Below are 21987 nucleotides of genomic sequence, written 5' to 3' on the forward strand. Positions count from 1 at the left end.
CTTTTCCTTTTCCTTTTCCTTTTCCTTTTCCTTTTCCTTTTCCTTTTTTTTGTTGTTTTTTGTTTTTAGCTTAATTCTGTAGGTGAACAGAAATGGGAGTGACTGTTGCAGGCAGATGTAAAAGCTGAAGTGTCAGGAAGTAGCAATGTTTATCCATTTTTCTGCAGGAGAGGCATGTGGTATCTCATCTGAGAACTGTTTGAGCTTTGGTGGAGAAGGACTGCTGAATAAACCTCTGTAGTTAAAATTTTGGAGGAAAAAAACTTGCATAATACAGAGAATAGTGGTCAAAATTTCTTCCATTTTTGCCCAGAAAAGAAAAGTAATGGTGAAGAATGCTCTAAAAGACTGAGCTGAAAGCTGAATTATATTTTCCATGTAGGGAGCTGACTGCAGAACAGAGTTGAATTTGCCTTTGACAGAGTTGAATTTGAAAGAAATGTTTCTGGATCAAACCAAAAAAGAGTTCAGGGGATAGAAAGAGTGGTGCATTGTGAAAGTTTGGTATGAATCATTTAGGAGAGGATATTCCTATTTAGAGCAGATATTATGTACACTGGAAAGACTCTAGATACAATATACGTAACGATTACAGCTAAAACAAGGTAAATATTAAGGAAGGGAGAATATTATGAAGTAAATGAACATAGATGAATAATAAGAGTGCAGTGGTGAGCAAACTGATTGTGTTAACAGTGGAGAGGGAATAGGTAATAAAGGGAGATTATTCAGATTTGCTTTTGTTCTGCTTTGGCTAAACAGACCTTGAGTGAAAGTAAGTCAGGGCACTTCATGGGGAAAAAATCATCTAGATGAAAATTGTTGACATTGTCAAGGGCACCTTCTCACAGAAGTGACAATGGTTTAATAAGGTTGAAAGAAACTGTATTGTAGGAGCAAGGGGAATTCTCAAAAAGATAGCTAAAATGGTGTTGTTGAGAAATGCTGTGATAACATGTTTGAGCAAAACTGAAGTAATCTCGGTCAAAAGAGACCACTTAAATGCATTTGTTTATTCCTTTGTGACATCTGCTGTATCATTTAGCCTTCCCATTTTGCCACAGGATGAAAATAAGTAGGAGTAATGAAAATGGAAGTTTGAAAGTCCAAAGCTTACTCACATGCTGAGGATTCTGGAGTATTAGCTGAGTAATTAGCAGAATTTTATTTAGGATGTTTACTTGCAGTTTCTGGCTCCAAATTAGAAGCATTCAAAACACCATATATTAATTCATTAGGAGTAAATACACCTTCTGTCAAATCTAACAAGCTTAGATTTCAGAGCTTGATACTTAATACGTAGATTATGTTTAGAAATGAGTTACTGAAATGTTCTGCACTGGAATTTGACGACATTTCTGAAGAGTTATATGCACAGGAAGGATTCCATATTGAGTTAACTCAAGAAATGCAGCAGTTTCGATTCCCTTTTTTTTTTTTCCTTTTATTTTTTTTATTTGAAGGGCTTTAACATCACTAATTGAGTGAAAATGTCGAAAAAAAGTTAGGGAATGCACTCCCTGTATTCAGAATTGTTGAAATGTTGGCAGCTCAATAAGTCTGTTATTTGAAAGTGACATGAGTCACGTTGTGATTTGTGACATGACATGGAAGTGACATGAAGATTCTTGTAAGCAGATAACTTGCTAGAGTCTTAGAAATAAGTGGTACTGTAACCTGTTAATTCATCTTGCTTATGCAGAGAAGTCACATTAACTGACAATTTGCATTCAGCTCATAATTGAGAAGGATGTCTTTGTAACTAGAAAAGACTGCTTCATGTAATATTTTCAGAAAACTAGAACACTAGAAAAAATTATAAGGGTGAAATATGAATAAGGCTCTCTTGAAAACGTTGAGATAGCAATTGAACTAAGGTTGTGGGTACCGTAATGAATTACAAATGTAATGGCATATGATATGTTGAATTGTGCTCCGCTTAACAAAAAATTGTCTCTTTGACACATAAGAACAAAGTACTCTAGCTGTAATACATTCATTTGTTCTTAGCTATTTTTTGTTGTTTCTGTATGTTAATTGGTAATATGTTTCAGGTGTAATGAAATGGGTAAAATATGTAGCAGATAACTTTGTTTTCTTCTTAAAAAAAAAAAAAAAATGAAATACAACAGCTGGCTTCCAGAAGCCCAGGTTTTTCAGAAGGCGCTCAACTCAGCAGCAAATAATGTGTACCAATATGGCAGAGAATGGATTACACACAAGGTGAGAAACAGTTCCCTTGTTTTTTTTTGTTTTTTTAAATTACGTTCTGGACTCCTGTATTTCGTATAAGTAAAAATGAAATAAAAAGGTTTTTCTCTGTGACCCTGTTTTTCATGTGATTAACTGTTTTGTTAGCAGATCTATTCTTTCTAATTTCAGTCTGTGAGATGAAGGAAGGCGGTGGGAGTGATTTCAATAGATTTTCTAATTAGAAAAATGTCTGTTTATAAGAGCTGAAAAATCTGTCTTCATTTTAGTAAGATTTCCAGTGAAAATATATCAAATAAAGATGACTAATTTTTCATTTTACTTTAACTGTCCAATTTTAGAAAATGTGCTTTTTTTTAACCGCGTGTATTCTAATTTCTGCATGGACTGCGTGTGGTAAATTTATATTTCACTTGTTTACTTTTAAATTAACATTCTTCAGGAGAATTTGCCAAGATCGCATGTATCTCACATAGTTTGAAATGTTTACTCTGAATAAGATCAGGGATAAATTGGATTAAGCATTTTAGAGGCAGCATTAGTTTTTCAGTGCAGAAAGAAGCCTTCAGCTTAGTGTAGCAGAATGTTTTATCAAAAAAATCTTTGTTTTGAATCATATTGATTTCAAGAGTATATTCCATACTGAAACTCAGGTCTTCTAATTATTTGGGATTGGATTATACCTTTATTCTGATAATTCTGTGTGATTTGTCTACCTTTGAGTTTGTCAGTAGATGCCAGCTACGTTCTGTCCTGTGTAATAAGAGTTATATATGTTTCAGCTTCATAAAATTTTAGGAGAAAAAGTGAACAACACCGCTGTGATTGAAAAACAAGTGCTGGAGCTTTGGGACAGGCTTTATCATTCTTGGTTTGTGAAGGTGGGTAGCTTGTTTAAATTATATTTATATAAACTATCACTTACTGTCTTGAGACAATTACGCTAAGCATATAAGATTAGCAAGAAGCTTGAACTGCTGAGTAAATATCATAATGATACAAAATTGATTTTACAAAGAAACAAAGCAAAATCCCAAGTGCATAAGTTTGAGTATATCCAGAATTATGCCCTTCAACGTGTTTTTATGCCTGCAATTTAATATGTTCTTTGTTCATTATTCATATTTAGTCACTCCTAGTTCAGAGCTTTCTTTTGAATTTTTGTTATACTAAGGGGTTGGGAAAAAGCTGGTATTCTGTGTGATTTGTGTATCTTTCATTGATTCAAATTTTAAATGAAAAAGTTGTTCTTTAAATGCATTTTTTGTGAATTCCAGTAGTGGGTTCTCTGAATTCTGATTCTGCACACTGAATCTTGAAAAGTTGATAAAGATTAAATTTTTGTGATGTCGATGCTTCTTGCCAGTAAAGGAAGAAGAAAGCAATTCATTAGCTGTGATGCATTTGAAATAGCAAAATGTAAAAGAGAGAAAACTGTATCTACGGAAGAACTGAAAGTAGAAAGGTGTTCTTTCATTCCCACTCTCTTCTCTGCCTGCTGTGGGGAAGAATGGACAGATGCTGGCAGAATAAAAAGCAAAGTCATGCAGCAAAGAGATGGCTGGTGTGAAAGGACACGAGCTGGTAGAGTGTGCTCACAGTCTGGAAGGCCGACTGTGTCTTGGGCTGCATCAGAAGACAGGTGGCCTGCAGGGCAAAGGCTGTGACTGTCCCCTTCTGCTCTGCCCTCATGACATCTTACCTGGAATACAGTGTCTAGGCCTGGGGCCCCCAGTACAGGAAGCATGTAGAGCTATTGGAGTGGGTCCTCAGGATGACTGGAGGGCTGGAGTATCTCTTCTGTGAAAAATGATTGATGGAGTTGGGCTTGTTTAGCTTGGAGAAGAGAAGGCTCCAGGGAGGCCTTGTTGCGATATTGCAGTCCTTGAAGGGAGCGTATAAACAGGAGGAAGACCGATTTTTACATGGGCAAACTGTGATAGGACAAGGGGGAATGGCTTTAAATTAAAACAGGTAATATTTATGTTAGGTGTTAGTTTTTTACTTGGAGGGCGATGAGGCACTGGCACAGTTTCGCAGAGAAGCTGTGGATGCCCCAGGAGGCATTCGAGGCCAGGATGGATGGGGTCCTGGGCAGCCTGATCTAGTGGGTGGCAGCCCTGCTGATGGCAGTGGGATTGCAACCAAGGCTTTAAAGTCTCTTCCTAGCTAAGCTGTTCCATTTTACAAGAGATTTTGCTGGAAGAAAAGAATGTAGGACTAGTCGATGTTGTATATTTAGCCAAATGCTAATGCTTTTGGTGTTGTAACTAGATGTGCAGCGGCTCTGTATGGTTCAATTGGGCATGTGCCACAGAAGTACATTGTTGCATCAGTATGTTGAATCTCTGAGTTATATGATATTATTTGTTTTCTGCAGATTGTTATCTGGGGGGAGACTATGAGGTTTTGATCTTGTAAATGCTGTAGTAGAGCACAGTGGCAAGTGGCTTCCCTAGCAATCAAAACATGAAAAAGATCTGCAGGAGTAGATTGATGCCACTTTTGGTCTTAGGTTTTTTTTCTCCAGTTACTAGTTGCACATTAGAGACCTTAAGTTAACAGGGGCACGATGGGCTGTCACTCATCTGAGGGCTGCAGGTAACTGTCCCAGAGTTGATTTGTAATCTTGCTCCTTCTGTCATGCTCCATGTCCATTTACAAGTCAAACTTGGGTGACTTCCTGGCTATTTCCTCCTGTAGTATTGCAGTTACCTCGTGGAGCCTTTCAGAGTAACTGAAAACTAGTAAACCATATGATATTTCCAGCATGCAAGACATCTGTATCAAATCTAATGGTATCTCAGTGGAGCTTTCAAGTTCTCCATTAGTACAAGCATAGTTATGCTTTATTCTGAGGCCTGCATAGTCCTGTTCTAGGCTGTAAGGTAATATTCTTACATGAAAGCTGTAGAGTTTAGGAAGAATTGCCAACAAAATGTGGATTCAGTCATTAACTTCCACTTTGAGAAAAGATCAGCAGATAGCAAATAGTATATATTTTAAAAAGTTCTGGAGATGTTGTAAAAGATTAATTGCTATTGAGCTTATGTATAATAATGGAAGAAGAAATCACTTGGAAGATGATGGCAACTGCAATTAAAGTGTCATCTTCAAGGAGAACCTCTCCTTTTAGCCTGTTCAGTTGTGAGGTTTTTTGTTTGGTTCTGTTGCTCAGAATCTACTTCATAATTCGGATGTAGCCACCTGAGCGACTACCTGCTGTATTTATGACTGTTACGATCAGTTCCTGTTGTTTTGTTGTTTTGCAGCTACAAAGCTGTGTAGTCAAAAGAAATCCTACATACTTCTGGTTTAGTTTGTAGCTTTTGAATGAGCGAATGTTTCCAATGGAAGACACAATGTGAGAAAAATAGTTCTTCTTGTGTCTTCTTTTATTATTCTTTATGGATTATGGAAGAAGTTATGTGTTGCCATCAGCAAATTATGTATGCAGTAACTGAAACTGTTACTTCTTTGTTCTCTGCTTTCCTAAAGAGCAAAATAGGTACCACTGTCTTTGTCAAGCTGTCACACTAATGTTTAAGTGAGATGCATTAGTACAATATAACTGTAATTACATCAGATAATTAACTATAGTTTTTTTGTCAGCTCTTATTTTTCCAGTTGTACAGAAAAATACTTCCTTGGTTCCAGTGATTTTTGAAGATTAAGAGTTAAAGCAGAGCTAACAGTTTAGGTACACAGAGGACATGTTATAAGAAATTCTTAGTCTTTAGCTTTTCATGTTTGTCTTGATTATTCAAATATATGGTACCTTTGTATCTTTGTCTCTCTCTTTAAGAATGTAACGCATTCTGGAAGACACAAAGGACACAAATGGCACATAAACCGTCAGAACAGCTGGCTTGGAGATATTCTGGACTGGCAAGATGTTGCTTCATTTGTTCATGATAACATTGAAACATTTCTTTCGGTAGGTATTGTTTGCCCTTTTTACCAAATTGGTCTTGTTTTAATTTCTACTCCTCTTGCTAAAGATATGGCATGCAGGTACATGGAAACTCTGGTAGAGTTTATAAGTGCCTTTGCAGTAATTTTTGCCTTCCTTTGGAAGTATTCATACTACAAAGAAGAATTAATTGTGATGAAAAGCTCCCGATTTCAGTGTCTTCACTGATATCTCCTTCTCTAGAGTTATTCAAGACCTTCCCAGACATTTTCCTGCTCAACCTACTTGTAGGGAGCTTGCTTTTAGCACGGGGTTGGGCTTGGAAGGGATCTGTGGAGATCATCAACTCCTATGATTCTGTGGTTCTGTGATTTTGTGATATGAGCTTCAAACTTATTCCTAGTTGAGATTGTTGTAGTATTACCTGTGTCACCTGCAAGTTGGTTTAAATTCTTCGTATTCTGTAGTTTACTTTTCTGTTTCTTACTTCATCTGTCTGTTCTAGGAATTTGTTGCGTGCCAAGTATTAGTTTGCTTCAGTGTTATTTTTGTGTGAAATGTATGCCAAGTGTAAATTTGGTGATGTTTAAATTTGTTTTAAATACGTAATCTATTTGGATTATGAAATATGAAATTATGAAATATTATAAATATATTGACCAATAAGTTTGTGACATGCATACACAAATATGTAAAATACATATGTAAATGCAAGTGTTGCACAGTCTTTTTTTCCTGAAATTATTATTCGTTTGGTTGCTAGCAACTTTATTTCTCTTTTATGAAAGTTCTGTGGGGAATGAAATTAATATGTTACACTGTATGAGTCCCTGGATTAATGCACTGGACCTTTTCACCTTATGAAGAGAAGAAACATGGGAAGTGAAAAGAAGGGAAGCAACTACATTTGTCTAACAAACGATGTTGGATCTGAAGCGTCTAACATGCTGTCATTCCCTGGCACAGTTCATCTTTGACCTGAACTATTGTTATATTTCTCGTAATTGAGAAATATCTAAAGATTAATATTTATCCATTTTGAAAGAGTGTTAATTATACCTAACTTGAATCTTTTGTGGATGCAGTTTAAGCTATTATTTGCCTTGAGCCAGTTGTTGGTCTTGAGCGATGGGTGTGTGTGCCTTGTTTTCCTTCAACTCCTGTTTAAATGGTTACAGTTTCTATCATTTAAAAAATAAGAAGTGAGCCAAGAAGTTGAGAGGAACTTTTTACAGTAATGAAACCTTTTCAGCTAATACAGAAAATTTGCTGAATTCTTTCTCAAAGTTGGCTGTACGTACCTGAAGCAACGTTACAAAAATGTGTAGCAAATCATCATTTAAAATCAGTGTTGCTTTTAGGTAAGAAAGAGTAAGTGAAACAGAACTACGCAACAGGTGCTAGCCATTTCCTTTACCTCATTGCTTCATTGTGCTTAGAAACCATGGTGTGTGTGCATCAGTAGTCTAAGTAGGCTAAAATAATGGAGAAATAGTGAAAAGAGAATAAATATTTAAGTTTGAGGTAGGTCAATATTAAAATTTTTTCTCAATCTAGTATGCTTTACATTATCTTGAAGTTTGGTTTTAGAAATAAAGGAAAAATGCCAGCAGTTGGCTTGCTTTGCTGTTTATGTCCATGAACTCATTACTAATCATCTCTGGGGAGGCACCTGTCCTTTTTCTCCATACGCATAGATTTGTCATGACAGATTATAAACCAGTCAGCACTAGTGTATAATGCTAAATCCTGATTTCACTCCTTATTGGGTAGCATTTTCCTTACTGGCTAGCTTGTAAAAAATCCACTGCATAAATATTAATCCCACTGTTTCAAATGAAAATCAATAAAGATCTGATGTGTATTTGTCCAGACCATTAAGTCTTGGTGATGATAAAAATAATCATAGTTCTAACTTAAGTCTGGTATTTGATGGCAAGGTTTTCACTTATCCTTGGATACAACAGAAGCTTACTGCTTCCCAGATTTGTGTTTTGTGAGAGAGTGACAGTCTTTCTCTTGATGCTTAGAAAAGGAGCAATGAGTTTATAGAACAGCATATTGAACTGGAAAGGATCAATATTTTAAACAATGTGGGGTTTTTTTTGGAGAATAGTTTAGGCAGGTTATTTTTGTTTTGCTGTTTGTTTTTTTTCTTTGGATTTTTTTCTTGCACTTTTGTGGATATTGTTGTTTAGTAAGGTTCTTTGTTTCCTTTAGGTTTTGGTTATGCTTTACAGGCTGGAGGGGTTTTTAAGTGTCTTGGCTATAATTGAAACTGTAGGATGTTTCTGCTTTTGAACACTTAAAATCAGTGTTAACCTGTAATTCTTAAGCATACAGCAAGATGTAAATTCCTGAAACTGCTTCAACGTTGTTTTTAAACACAGACTATTGAAAGTGGTAACTGTAAAGAATATGCAGCTATAGGGAGACTTCCTTCACTTCTAAAAAGAGTAAGTTTATACTGCTCACATGTAATGCGCACCTATACATAGACTGTGGCTAGAGCTCGCCATAGAATAACTCTTGCTAGTCCCATGACTTTCTGAAATATTTCAGAATAGTACTGATCACTGTATGTTCTTTTAAAACACAGCTGTTAGACAATGTCATCTTGCAATTATAAGCAGATAAGCTCTTTCCCATTTATGGAAATAATAGGAAGTGTTCTTCTTGAAAAAGAGGAGTATCTGCTAGGTGTAAAACTTAAAAAATAAAATAAAATTAAAAAGTTTCACTTCCCATAGTGGAAGAAACTTGAATATTAGAGTTGAAAGCATATAGTTAAATCACTGGTATACCTGTGCAGGGGAATTAGTGGCACTCATTTTGTCCATAACAGTATGCACTGATTCAGGAGTTGAACTATGATTATCAGGTAAAAGCACAGAAGACTTCTGTACTTCCCTCAAAATGTGCTTTTTGTTGCAGTACCTCTAGTAGCTTTAGTTTGATGTAGGTAGATCTTATCATTTTGAAGCAATTTGCCATACAAACATTAAATTGCCTTAAGATTTAATGTAAAGGTAAGCTATTCCAAATCATCATTTTCCTTTCTTAATAGCTTTGGTTTTTCCAAGGTGTTTCCTGATGTGTTTCCTCATTGAATTTTTTCAGTATTAAGTAGAAGCAGTAGAGTACTAAACTGGTCTTCCAGTGATGTATTTCCAGGGTGGATTTGTTCTGTCCTATTCTCAGTTTAGGGGAGAACTAGAGTAGGTTCTCTCATCTGCCTCAAATTTTTGACCTCACACTGTATCCTGAGATGAGAATCCTTTCTCAGTTGCTTATTTTTCCATCTGTAACTTTTACTCCATTTCTGTAATATTTGAAACCTTTAAAAAGCAAATTGTTGCTGACCGAATCTATGAATGATCACTTAAAACTCCCTCAGTGTTATATGAGAAATTGCTCATGTCTCCTTAAATTGATCTTGCTTCTTTCACAAGAGTATTCATCATTCTACCAGCAGTTTTTCATTCAGAGATTTCTCAAACAGGAAGACAGAAGACCTTCCATTAAAACATATACAGAAAGCTTTAGCTCGGTTAGGCTTTTCTGTCTGTTCCTCTAGCAGTGACTGATAAATGTATATTCCAAATCAAGTTGGACTGATATCCAATTTCAGATGCTCAATTTTGTATTGTAATGTTTTCTCATATTGTAATGTTGTTTTCTGTCCCTCAGATTTTCTTCTAGTAATTACGTAAGCATATAGCTAATACCATCTGTTCTTCATAATGATTCCAGTCCCGTGCATTCATTTTAGTAAGAGAAGTTTAGGAATCAAACATCACTGTGAAATCAGAAGTGTAAGGGCTTGTGTTTTGCTTTTTTACTGTTAGTTGATTTTTTGAGTGCTTTTTGGTAACATGTTCAGCAATGACTAGTGTTTGCAGTGTCTGTTTTCTCATGAGACATTTTGAAATAAGTAATTGTGAATTTATGTTAGGGGGAACTTACTCTACAGCTGAATAACAGTCCCAAAACATGCCCTTGCTTTCATAGGTCAAACGGAAGATCACTGAGAGGCACTGTTTGTGCGTATTTCAAAGTACGTGCTAGTGGTAACCTAGCTCAGCAGCTCTGATGAATGACTCTACATAACAAGAAAGTTTTCATAGAAGAAATGTTCTCAGTATTGATTGAACCACCTGATACCTGCATTTGATTTAATTGCAGTTGTTTATTCCAGATTCTGAGCTCCTTAGCCTAAAATTTGTAGTGAAACTTCTGTGAAAATTTGTAGTTACACATCTATAGCCTATGCTGAGGAGTTTACTATCCTGAAAGAAAACCTCCCAGCCAGATAATCTGTTTCCTGAAGTTACTGCCTTAATTAGCTTGTTGCATGTGCATCCAGACATAAATTAATTTGGCTATGCTGGGTATCCTTTATTTAAAGGTATATCTCAAAAAGACTGTAGTATCTGTAATTAATAAGCAGTCAGTTTCCCAAGCCCCTACAAGAATTAATAGGTTGTCCTGCATTGAATGATTAGTTTTCCATAACTACTTGACTAATTATTGCATCCCTGTGCAAAATCGTCTCCTGTATAGTTGTCTACAGACATTATGAAAATTATGCAACTTATTTACATACATCTAGAACAAATATATTAAAGTAGTAATTGTATTACTTTATTTGAAGCTGCCTTCAGCTTCATTTCTACTTTGTGATGTTCTTCGTGCTTTAGCATTTCTGCTTTTGAAAAGATGAGTTTTCTCTCCCAAGATGCGATCTACTTTCGATTGGTGGTGACACAGATCACAGTAAACAATGTCACATAGTCTAGATTTTATGCAGTTTTACATGATGAAATTATTTTGAGCACTGGAAGAAGAATTCCCCAAAACTTTGTAAATATCTACCTAGGGTCTTGTCTTTGGCCAGTTAAATGTTCCTGTTGCAATATAGGGGTAAGGGAAGATGATTGATTTTTTTTTTTATTTTTTATTTTTTATTTTTATTTTTAATATATAAATGTCTTTTTTTTTTTTTTTTTTTTTTTTTTTGTATGACTTGATGTAGAATGACTCTGAATGCAATTCTGTATGTTAACTAATTCAGTCTGATGCTTGATTTTTGCACTCCTTGCTTTTTTACTAGATCCTGGAGTCTCTCTGGATAGTGATGAGTCGGAATGTGAGCCTCTTGTTCACTACAGTTACAACATTGGTGACGATCCTTTTCCATAGTGGGACAGCTCTTCTCAATTTTGTGCTTTCAGTGGTAAGTACTATGTTATGTGTTTATATGATTGGTTTTACTGAAGGGACCTAATTGCACATACTGTAACACTGAAAATCAAACCTAAAGCGTTCTCTAACATTACCGAATTGAGATGTTGCAACCTTCAAATCAGTTATTCAGGGAACATCCTAGGCAAAGGAACCCTAAATCCACACTGTAATTTCCATGTTGAGGACAGGGCAGTCTTCCCATCGCTCTGTTCATTGAAAGCTCTTTGTTTCTGGCCATGTAGATATTGAGCTGTAACTTGTTACACCCAAAATAACTGCTGAAATCTTATGGCATATTCTTGTAAGCATATCCTTAAACAAAGTAATGCCTTTAGAAGAGGGGAAAAAATAGATTAAATGGAACTTTGCTGAAAGCTTATGAACATCTTGATCTCAGTGTGTGATATTAAGAACTCTGACCTACAACTTATTCCATTTTAACTAAATAAATACAGATCTTGAAGGCCTCACCGAAATCCATGTCCTAGTTACTAGTTCAACACTGAAAAACATTTGTTAGAAAAATAGATGTTTTGCCAGTTTAACTTCACTACTGTCATGATGCTTGTTCAGGAAAGGAGGCCTTTCTAGACAGTGTTGTAAAATCAAAGTAATGTTTAACGATATTTCAAGGCAGTTATGTGAGTTCTTTTCAATATTTAAGAAAGAACAAATAGCAGCAAGACTTAATTTAATGACTGCCTGAAACTAAAGAGAATCACTCTTGTTGTTTTCTAATTACCTCTTCTTTAGTTAGTGAGGAGAACAGCAAGATTCCATGGCAGTGTTTCATTTCTTCCTTCATTTACAGCTTCACCTGTGATGATGCATTGGAAATGGGATCTGAGACAAAGGATAAATTCAAATTGCGGATCATCTTAATGCAGTCATTGCTCAGATGCAAAATTTAACATCAGCTGTCCAGTGGCTTTTATCAGATTCATTATATGCTGCTCTTTTAAAGACTGAATGCCTTAAAGCCTACTCAGTTTCCTCTACTTGTGTTGTGGGCTGAATCTGAGTATCAGTCCCTTTCGGATCTCTGAAATTTACAAGACAACATATTCTGTAAAATAAGCTTCATTTTATGAGCTTATTAGGAAAATATATACATACAATCCCCTATGTATAGACTACTCTTAACTTGTGATTTCACTCATTCTTCACTTCAACCCATGAGGTTTCTTATTCAGAAATTTTCATCTTCGTAAATTGCAACTTAAATCTACAGTAGCTAGCAACACATATCTGTGAGCAATACAGTTCTCTAACCAGCATGGAGTGGTCATGCTTCCTCCTCTGTAATGGCACAGGTGTCCCCTCTGTCACACCAGGAAAGATGAGGGCCTTAGCCTTTCTGGTTAGAATATGCCTAAAATATTAGAGATCTTGTCAAACAGATGTGAACATTTTCAAATGCCTGTAGAGGTAGAGGAGGGACACACAGTTTTACTGCTGAATGTTCTACTGAAACCGTTTTGCGAAAAGTCAGCGAGCTGCTCATGTTAAATTATATTCTGTGGCTGCTCCTTCTTGTCATGTCAGTACTTCTGTGCTAAAGCAAATACATTTATCTACCAAAAACTAACTGATCTAAAATTAATTTTATTTTGTATGATGCTGTTACGTGCATCTTGTCTTAAAAAGGTTTGAGTTAGGTTTCCTATCTTTTCATAGCTTTTAATTTGCTTTAACACTATTTTATTCTACTGCTGTTCATCCCAGATGCCTTCTTTGGGTTGTGCAGTTAAAATGGGTGTGTCTGTATTGGTGATCCATTGCTCCTTCAGGAAGCAGGTTTCTTTTGTGGACACTAGGAAAGAATAACTTTTCCTGTCAGTACTGGTGCTGTGCTTGTTGACACTTTAACTGATCTCCAGCTCTTGTTCATTGCCTGCCTTAAATTAGGTTTTCTTCTCACATCATAGATAATCAAGCTTTGTCTGATTGCTGCTGTTAATTTCCTCATTCCCTGAATGCACTAAGCCACTCAAGGCGTAGCATTCTAAGAATTTAACTGTAGCTGTACTAATAAAACAAGATTTAATTGAGCCATTTTTCAGTGTACTTTTTGTGAGTGTCAAGATGAGAGGATATTGTTCATATAGAAATACACGGCTTTTTCTGTTGCAAGTTTCACTGCCATGAGGATCTGCAGCCAGGTCCCACCTGAAGGAAGACTAAACAGTATCTGGGTGCCTCCTTCAGGATAGGGAGTTTTGTAGTTACTTAAGAAAACACTGTAGTAGCTCAGGAGAAATGGCATGTCTTACCAAGAAGAAAACAACCATGTTTACAGCATTACTGAGGATGCTAAAACGTGTTTCAGGTTTTAGGTTTTACTTGCAGTTGTAAGAAAATATAGCTGATGTTGTTACTGGTGATCGGTTATTTCGCACTAAATCAGGGCCTGATTTAGTTTGTTTTTTATGATCTCAAAATCAATATTAACAGTATGCTGATCAAATGGGCTGAAATAGTGACTTGCTTTAGCTGATAGATTGATTTATCATCAAGGCCAAAGTTAAATAGTCAGGAAGATGGAGTACAGTCCCTGTCTGTACATGATGTTTTGGAAAGAGGTTATATTGGGTGAACAATTGAATGTGACTTCCAAGTTAAAGGTTATGGTGAGGGGAAAAACAGTAACATTTTACTGAGTAGAAATGAATTAGGAACCGAGATGATAAATGGATGAACTTGTTGAGGCTAGTAACTTAACACTGCAAGTTATACTGTTTGCATTTTTTTTTTTAACTGAACACGGTCAAAGGGAGTGCAGAGGAAATGCATGAGATGTCTGCAGACAGAATAAAGTATTGAAAGTTGAGAGAATTCTGTTGGTCAGACAGTTTGGTTTATGAGAAGATTAGGATTTTATTTACGTGCTGGTAGGCTGAAAATAAGAAAAGTGAGAGTTTTTTTTTTTAATCTTGGAGACAGACAAAAGAAGTAAGGCTTGCAGATAAAGCAAATGTGAGCCATACTTTACCAGTGGCATATAGTAGAATGGATTTTTTTTTGTTTCAGGTTTTCTATTTCAAGCTGGTTGTATTTTTGTATATTATGTATATTTCTTTAGCTGAAGAAGTTGCTGAGCCCACTGACAGGAAAATAAGTAAACTACAAGATACCAGGAACTAATATGATTTCATGGTATAGTTTGGTCTTTAAATTAAAAGAGTACAACTGCTGTGGCTTCTGCCAAAATTATCTTCAAACTCATAGGAGAGGATACTCAGCCAAATAAAAACTGTAGATGTTCTATTTATGGGGTTTTGGTTAATTTATATCCCATAACCAGCCACACAGTAACTCCCCAAACAACTCAGTTTATTTGGCTTTGTTTGTTTTTAAGAATAGGTGTTACTATTTAGTAATATTGTGATCTGCTATATAGGTCTCTTCTGGAAAAACAAAAACAATCTAGATCGTTGATCAATATAGATCAACATCTGGTTGTTTGATCTAGACTTTGACTTTGTGAAGAGGATGAAAAGGGCTAAAAGATGTTTGCTGTTTAGTTAAGTCCTTAGTGGAGCAGGAGGGGAATTACTCTTCTAGCTCTTTGTGTTTCAAGCTTGTGGAATAGTAGTTTGTACCTTCTCAATCAAGTTCACTGTTCTGAAAAATATATGCATGTTGTAGTTCTTAAAGTATTTATTGTCTTTCAGTTTACAACTCCTGTTTGTTTTGCAGGTGATTTTCCTGACCACGCTGTTCTACCTATTGAGTTCTAGTGATGAGTACTACAAGCCAGTGAAGTGGGTGATAAGCCTGACACCTCTGTCTCAACCAGGTCCTTCCTCAAATATAGTTGGCCAATCTGTGGAGGAAGCAATAAGGTATGCTCCTGATCTGTTGCCCTTTCTGGATAATTCTTTAAGAAAAAAAAAAAGTGTTCAACTGCAAATACTTGTTACTTACAGCAGCTCATTTTTCAAAGACACGAGTTACTGATCTCCTCTTTTCAAGAATCTAGCATTGATCATTTTCCCACCTTGATTGTTAAGAGCAGTTCGATTGGATTTACCTGAAACAAAAATGTAGAGGTTGATGCTGTAGTGAATGCTAATATTTTATTAAGCAAACTAATCCACTCATCACAGTCCAAACTCATCTGTGAGCATGGTGACAGCAGCTATGATGGTGTTAACAGCTAGGATAGCTCTGTATGAGCAGACTCATACAGTAATACAGTTGAAATAGAGGACAGTGCTCATTTTGGAGTGAGTTACTTGCAACTATTTTTAGTCTAATCTTGAGGACTAAGTACCCATGTGCAGCTGGACTGTGTGAGATTGGCTCCTGGTGTGCATTTTCCAGTTCAATTTTGTCTGATAGGGAACCCAGTTCATAATCTCAAGACTTCTCCACTGTGTCTACCAAACTACAGCAAAGTGGAAAAGTGGGGAGCATTATCCTTACCTCACTTGAAAAACTATTTTGCTGTACCTGTGTAGTGCATCCACATCATTTCATGCTTAGTTATCCTTCTTACGTTACTACCATTCTAAATTACTACAAACTATTACTACTACTGAAGAAATATTTTTTGTGTTTTTGTATTCTGCAGGGAGTTTTTACAAGAAAGTAATTTTGAGTTGGTACAGTAGTCTTCACCTGTTAACAGTGTGAAATTCTAACATTAGTAGCATAAATACTTTATGTAAATCCATTTTTTATATCATAGCTCCATTTTGCAAAACACTGATGGACTAGACAAAGCCAACAGTCTCTGTTTTAAGTTCTATACAACTATCTCTTACAGTGCTATATATACAAAACATGAATAGACTTTAAACCATTGATGCATTAAACTCACTGCCTCAAGTTATGCCAGGGTAAGTTTAGGTTGGATATGAGGGAAAACTTCTTTACAGAAGGGGTTGTTAAGCGCTGGAATAGGCTCCCGGGGAGGTGATGGATGTGTGTAAAAACCATTTGGATGTGGTGCTTGGGGACATGGTTTAGTGGAGGGTTGTTAGGGTTAGGGTAGTACTGTTAGGTTGTGGTTGGACTCGATGATCTTTAAGGTCTTTTCCACCTTGAGCAATTCCATGATTTTATGTACCACACAAGTGAATGTTGTTTTTTGTTACTGAAGTTAAGCTATTTCTAGGTATGCTGTGCAATTAAAGATTAGATCATGTAAGACGCTGAACAGTGATAGTGCTTTAGCAGTTTGAAATGAAGGAGCAGCCTAGGTATGAGGACTGCTCCGAAAGCAATGCCTCCTGTTTTATTATGTTGGCCCACAATGTCAGAGGCAGATGTTGGTGATAAGGCAGTAGAGGTTGAAGATTCCCACCAATATTCCGTTATATTTTGTTGCTGTGTGACAGATGGCAGCAGAGGGGCAGTCTAGCAGAATGGCGTCTGACATGGAAGTGTACATGAAGCAAAGGTGCGTCACTGAATTCCTCATGTAGAAAAAATTGTGCCCGTTGACATTCATCAACAATTGCTGAACATTGATGGAAACCATAAAGTGGACGTGAGCACAGTGAGATGGCTGGTGGAGTGCTTCAGCAGGGGTAACAGTGACATGAAAGACAATCCGTGCTCCAGATGGCCGTGCAGATATTTATGAGCAGGCTCTTGCTCATCACTCGCAAAAATGCACTGTGACTGTGTTGAAAAATAGTGTTTTGTAGCTGAGAATTTGCTCTAGCAAATACTGTTGCTGTGCTCTTCATCATAGTTTCCATGGAAATAAATAGGAGGCGTTACTTTTGGAGAGACCTCCATGGAAAAAACAAATAATAATTCTGCCAGAGAGTTTTTAGCCGTTCTCTTGAGAAACTGCTGTTGAGTTTTCATTGATCATGTGGTTAACATCTCTGTTTTTCTGAAAGGTGTTGGCAGATTTATAAGCTGAAACTTCCTTGTCTCACAAATTGTTCTTTTTACTGTGTCTCTGGGTGGATGGGAACAGTGTCAAAAAATAGATTGTAACTTCCCTAGGCGAGGGTATTCTGCAAAGAAGATTGTATTAAAGGGGATTTAAGGTTATGGGTCTGTTACACAGATGACCAAAGATATTTGTCAGTGCTGAGAATTGGTGGGAAGAAAAAAAAGATGTTAGAGAAGCAGAAAGAAAAAGAGCAGGAAAGAGTGTACATCAGTAATTGATAATGTGATGGGAGGTAAGGTCTGCAGAATGTGGGATATGAAGCTACTTTTCACATGTTTTTATTTTTAAAAAACTGAGAGGGTGCTGAATCTGTGTGTTCACTAACATAGCTTGAATCAGTCTCTTGTGTTTTTTCATTTGGAGTTGGTTGTGCTTGATGCCTTATATGAATTATTTGAAGAGCTTCTGAGAATTTTTGTTTTTATTCTTTTTTTTTTTAATCTTTTTTTTTAGTTTTACCAAATTATTTTTCATAATTCTTCTGGATTAGTTTGTATTCCACTGAATACTTAATGTTATTTTCAGTATGTAGGTGAAGGTTGTACCCAGCAATTTTCTGTGTTGATGCATGCAGAATTTAGAATTACAGAGTCAGATTCATCCACCAGAACTCTCAAGTCCTTTTTGCAGGACTGATTTGTTTGCCATGTGAAAAGCAGTGGCCACTGGAGGTCTGTTCTTTTGTTAGAACGTAGCAGCTATCCTTTCTTCCTTTTTAAGATTAGTTGTTGTTAGAGGTGTAGGATCCTAGTAATGGCTTGTTCAGCTCATGTAGAAAAGGCATACAAATGTGTACGTAATGCTTGGTGGTAGGTTGGGAACAAGCGGCTGCATTTGTATTATGAATTACCAAACAATTAGCCCTTTGTAGTTGCTTTCATCATTAGGCTCTGATAACATTACACAAATGTGAATACAGTCTCAAAATACTTGTGTGTTTGATCTGATTTAGTCAAAAGTCAACAACTCTTCAGCTCCATCACTATCCAACAGGACACAGCACACGCACAGAGCTAGAAGTGCATGTAACTAGTCCACTGTGAGGGACCAGAGATACTCCTGTAAATTCTGTTGCTTTGTGTCCTTTCCTATCTGTCTCCAATCTAAGGTTAGGGAAAAGCTGGGAGATCAGGAAATAATTTCTATAGCTTGAAGCATCGCTGAGCTTTGAGTTATTACCTAGCAAGCACCGGATCAAACCAAGATCTTTTCCATGGCAGTTTGTCTCTTTAGAGTTGCGTTGCAATTTCATCTTTCTATTAAGTACCTGTAGATTTTAGAATTACTTTTCTAATTCCTTTGGTGATGAATTTGCAAAAAACAGTAATAATTGCCCAGTGACACGGATTGAACTGTGTATCATTTGGCTAAGAACAGCTTTCCTGCCTATTTTGAGCCAGATGGTGAATCTGTCTGTTTCTGCCACAATGCCTCAAGCACCAAATTCCTGCTTGAGTAGTGGAAGTGGTAGAAAGACAAAAAGATGCATCTCTAAGAATTTTGCAAAAGTTGTGAAGATAGGGAAAGTCCATGAGATAAAATGCAGAAGCAGTGTTGGAGGGACTCTTAGAGGTCTCCAGTCCAGGCTCCTGCTCAAAGCAACCCTAGTCAAATCAGATTGCTTGAGGACTTGTTCAGTCCGGTTGGAACACCTTGAAGGACAGATTCTCTACATCCTCTCTGGGCATCTGTTGTGTGTTTGAGCAACCTCATGGTTACATTTTTTTCCTTTTATTTAGCTGGGAATCTTCATCTGCCATACCAGCATGGGCCTGGTGCCACTCGTCCTTACACAACAGAGCACCTCTGAGAAGACTCAAGCTTCATCTTCTCTACGTGCTTCCAGTAGTCAGCTTTAGTCAGCAATCAGGTCCTCTCCTAAGCCTCATCATCTTCATGCTGATCAAAAGTGTTCCTTCAGCATGCCCTGTATGCCACATACCCCAGCCTTTCACTGTCTGGAAAGCCCTCACGTCACATGCATCAATATATTTCCTGTACCGAGGAGACCAAAAGGAGATGCAGGAGTCCAAGTGCAGAAAGTACCAAGTAAGAGAGGAGAGCGTATTTTCTGTTCTGTTTACCATTACCTGGAAATACCATTTCCTGGAAATACTATTTCCTGGAAATTACCAGTAGGAAAGAATTCCTAATGAATCATCTTGAACAGACCTTAATGCTGCACTCTAGCACTCCGTCCTACCTGACTTGAAGTCCTCTGCTTCTCCAGAGGAACAGTTCTGACTTTTTTCACTGATCTGCTGCTGTTCTTTCTGTGCCTGCACAGAGAGTGTGGCCTTGTTTTCAAGCATCCACTGAGTAGCCTCGTAATCCTCAGGCTGAGTCACCCCCACCTCCAGGACCCAAGGCCTATAGTGGGGCCCTCTTGTCTCCCAAACTCAGCTGCTGAAAGGAGGCCAAGTTCACATTTGTCTGCTTTCTTGGGAATCCATGCAGAAGAGATGCTACCTCTTCACGAGAGATAGGGATGGGAAAGGAGGCTATCCTGCAGGCAAGCCTGCAAGGTGTTAATGGATAGCACAGCTAATTTGTCTGGGGACTACACACAGATGATATAGTGGTGGGCACCTGAGCCTTTTAGTGATGTTGCTGTGAGCACACCAAAGGGAGCCCTGGCATGCTGGTATTGTGTCAGGTTGGCTGTTTTGGACATGGATTCACCTCTATTGCTTTTTTTATCTGGAGCTCAATCTACTTCCATTGGTTCTTCATCTGGAGATGAAGAGACTCCACAGTAGTGGTCACAGAGCTGGCTGTTGCTTGAAGGCCTCAGACTTGCTTCAGGGAGATTTAGGCTGGATGTTAGGAAATACTACTTTTCTGAAAGACTGGTCAAGCTCTGGAATGGGCTGCCCAGGGAGGTGGTGGAGTCACCAACCCTGGAGGTATTCAAGGAACATTTGGATTTTGTGTTGAGGGACATGGTTTAGTGTGTACTGTTGGTGATAGGTGGATGGTTGGACTGTGGATGATCTTGAAGGTGTTTTCTAATCTTGGTGATTCTCTGATTCTGTGACTCTCTTCTTCATCTTCTTCTTCCACATAGTCCTCTTCAAACTCCTTGGTTCCACAGATACTTCTTGTTCCCACATAAAAGTGGGCAGCCGCTACTCCAAGTCCTCTTGATTTCGACTATCATTAGCTATTGCCAGGGGCCTGGAAGATCGTGAATGTTGGACAAGCTGTAGGCATGAAGGTGATAAGAGCCCAAAACAGAAGTTGTTTGGTGGAGGTCATTGTGACAGTGACCCCCCACATATGGCAAGACATAACTGTTGGGAGTGGTGTTTTGTGGCTTGAAAGATGCCCTTTGTGTGGAAGGAGGAAGAGGGTTAGAAAGTCTGAGTGCCCCTTTCCTGAAGATAGTTTCTCTGTGTTGTTTTGCTTGACAGAGACAAAGGCTACTCCTTGGGCGCAAGGACTGCCTTTGTGTCTTGTCTTCGTCTTCAAGCACCCGCTGGGTAGCCTTCTTATCTTCAGGCTGAGACACCCCTGTCTCCAGGACCCAAGGCCTATAGTGGCATGTGAGGGAGGCTTCCTGTCACTGTTGGAGCTGCCAAGAGGAAGCCAGATTCACATCTGTCTGCCTTCTTGGGAATCCATGCAGAAGAGATGCTACCTCTTCATGAGAGACAGGGATGGGAAAGAAAGCTATCCTGCAGGCAAGCCTGCAGATGTTAATGGATGGCCCAGCTAATTTGTCTGGAGACTGCACACAGATGGTATAGTGATGGGCACCTGAACCTTTTAATGATGCTTCTGTAAGCACACCAAAGGGAGCCCTGGCATGCTGGTATTGTGTCAGGTTGGCTGTTTTGGACACGGATTCACCTCTATTGCTTTTTTATCTGGAGCTCAATCTACTTCCATTGGTTCTTCATCTGGAGGCGGATACATCTCCATGGGCTCCACAGCAGTGGTGACAACACTGGCTATTTGTCGAAGGTGTGCTCTTCATCCTCCTCCTCCTTCACTGTGGGCCTCCTCCATCTCTTTTGTTCCAGGAACCACTTCTCTTCATTCCCGTATAAAAGTGAGGAGTTGCTGCCCCAAGTCCTTTTCGTTCCAGTCATCACTGGCAATTGCCTGTGGCCTGGAAGCTCAGTGAGTGGTGGGACAGACACAGAGTTTTTATAGGATCTGGAACAAAGGGTGGGATAGTGGTGACTACTGTGACATTAGGAAGACTCTATGATGTCCACTGTGATGGAGGGAGTGGTGCTGGGTGGCCTGAAAGATGTCCTTTATGTGAAGAGGAGGATGGTTGGAGGGGCTGAAGGCCCTTTTCCCAGGATGGCTCCTTAGTGCTATTTGGCTTGCCACAGAAGAAGGCTGCCCATCAGGCACAGGGACAGCCCTCCACCTCTGCTGCTGTGCTCTGTCCTTGATCCCCCTCCTCATCCCGTGTTTGGGATGCATGTACCACAAGGTGGTAGCAGCAGTGTTTCTGGAGTGTCTGCCATTACCCTGCTGCTGCTGACCCAGCTCTCTGCAAGTGTTGCAGCTCCCTCTATTTGGCAGAAGCTAGAGGATGAAGCACCCAGGTGACCCACGAGCAGGAGACAGAGGCACAGCTGGTCTGTGCAAGCTCTTCCAGCGGTCTGCAAAGGTGCTGCTGAGCCCTTTTTTGCTGTCCCCTTCTCCTGCCTATCTCCTCGGAGCGTGAAAGTGCCGTGCC

The 21987-nt window shown here is 38.2% G+C and overlaps 1 protein-coding gene across 1 annotated transcript in view; it reads left to right on the forward strand.

The window, feature by feature from the left end:
• TMEM245 (transmembrane protein 245) overlaps window positions 1-21987 on the forward strand; it is a gene marked incomplete at its 5' end in the record, with an annotated part of 71748 nt that overhangs the window by 29567 nt on the left and 20194 nt on the right. Inside the window, 5 exons of the mRNA XM_042839191.1 lie at window positions 2133-2223; window positions 2994-3092; window positions 6017-6148; window positions 11238-11360; window positions 15071-15216. Of these exons, the coding sequence (XP_042695125.1) occupies window positions 2133-2223; window positions 2994-3092; window positions 6017-6148; window positions 11238-11360; window positions 15071-15216 (591 nt within the window). The remainder of the gene's footprint in view (window positions 1-2132; window positions 2224-2993; window positions 3093-6016; window positions 6149-11237; window positions 11361-15070; window positions 15217-21987) is intronic.

Source organism: Centrocercus urophasianus, unplaced genomic scaffold (assembly GCF_019232065.1).
Source record: "Centrocercus urophasianus isolate 14NV4802_14NV808 unplaced genomic scaffold, USGS_Curo_1.0 seq_11, whole genome shotgun sequence".
In the NCBI taxonomy this organism is placed as follows: Eukaryota; Metazoa; Chordata; class Aves; order Galliformes; family Phasianidae; genus Centrocercus; species Centrocercus urophasianus.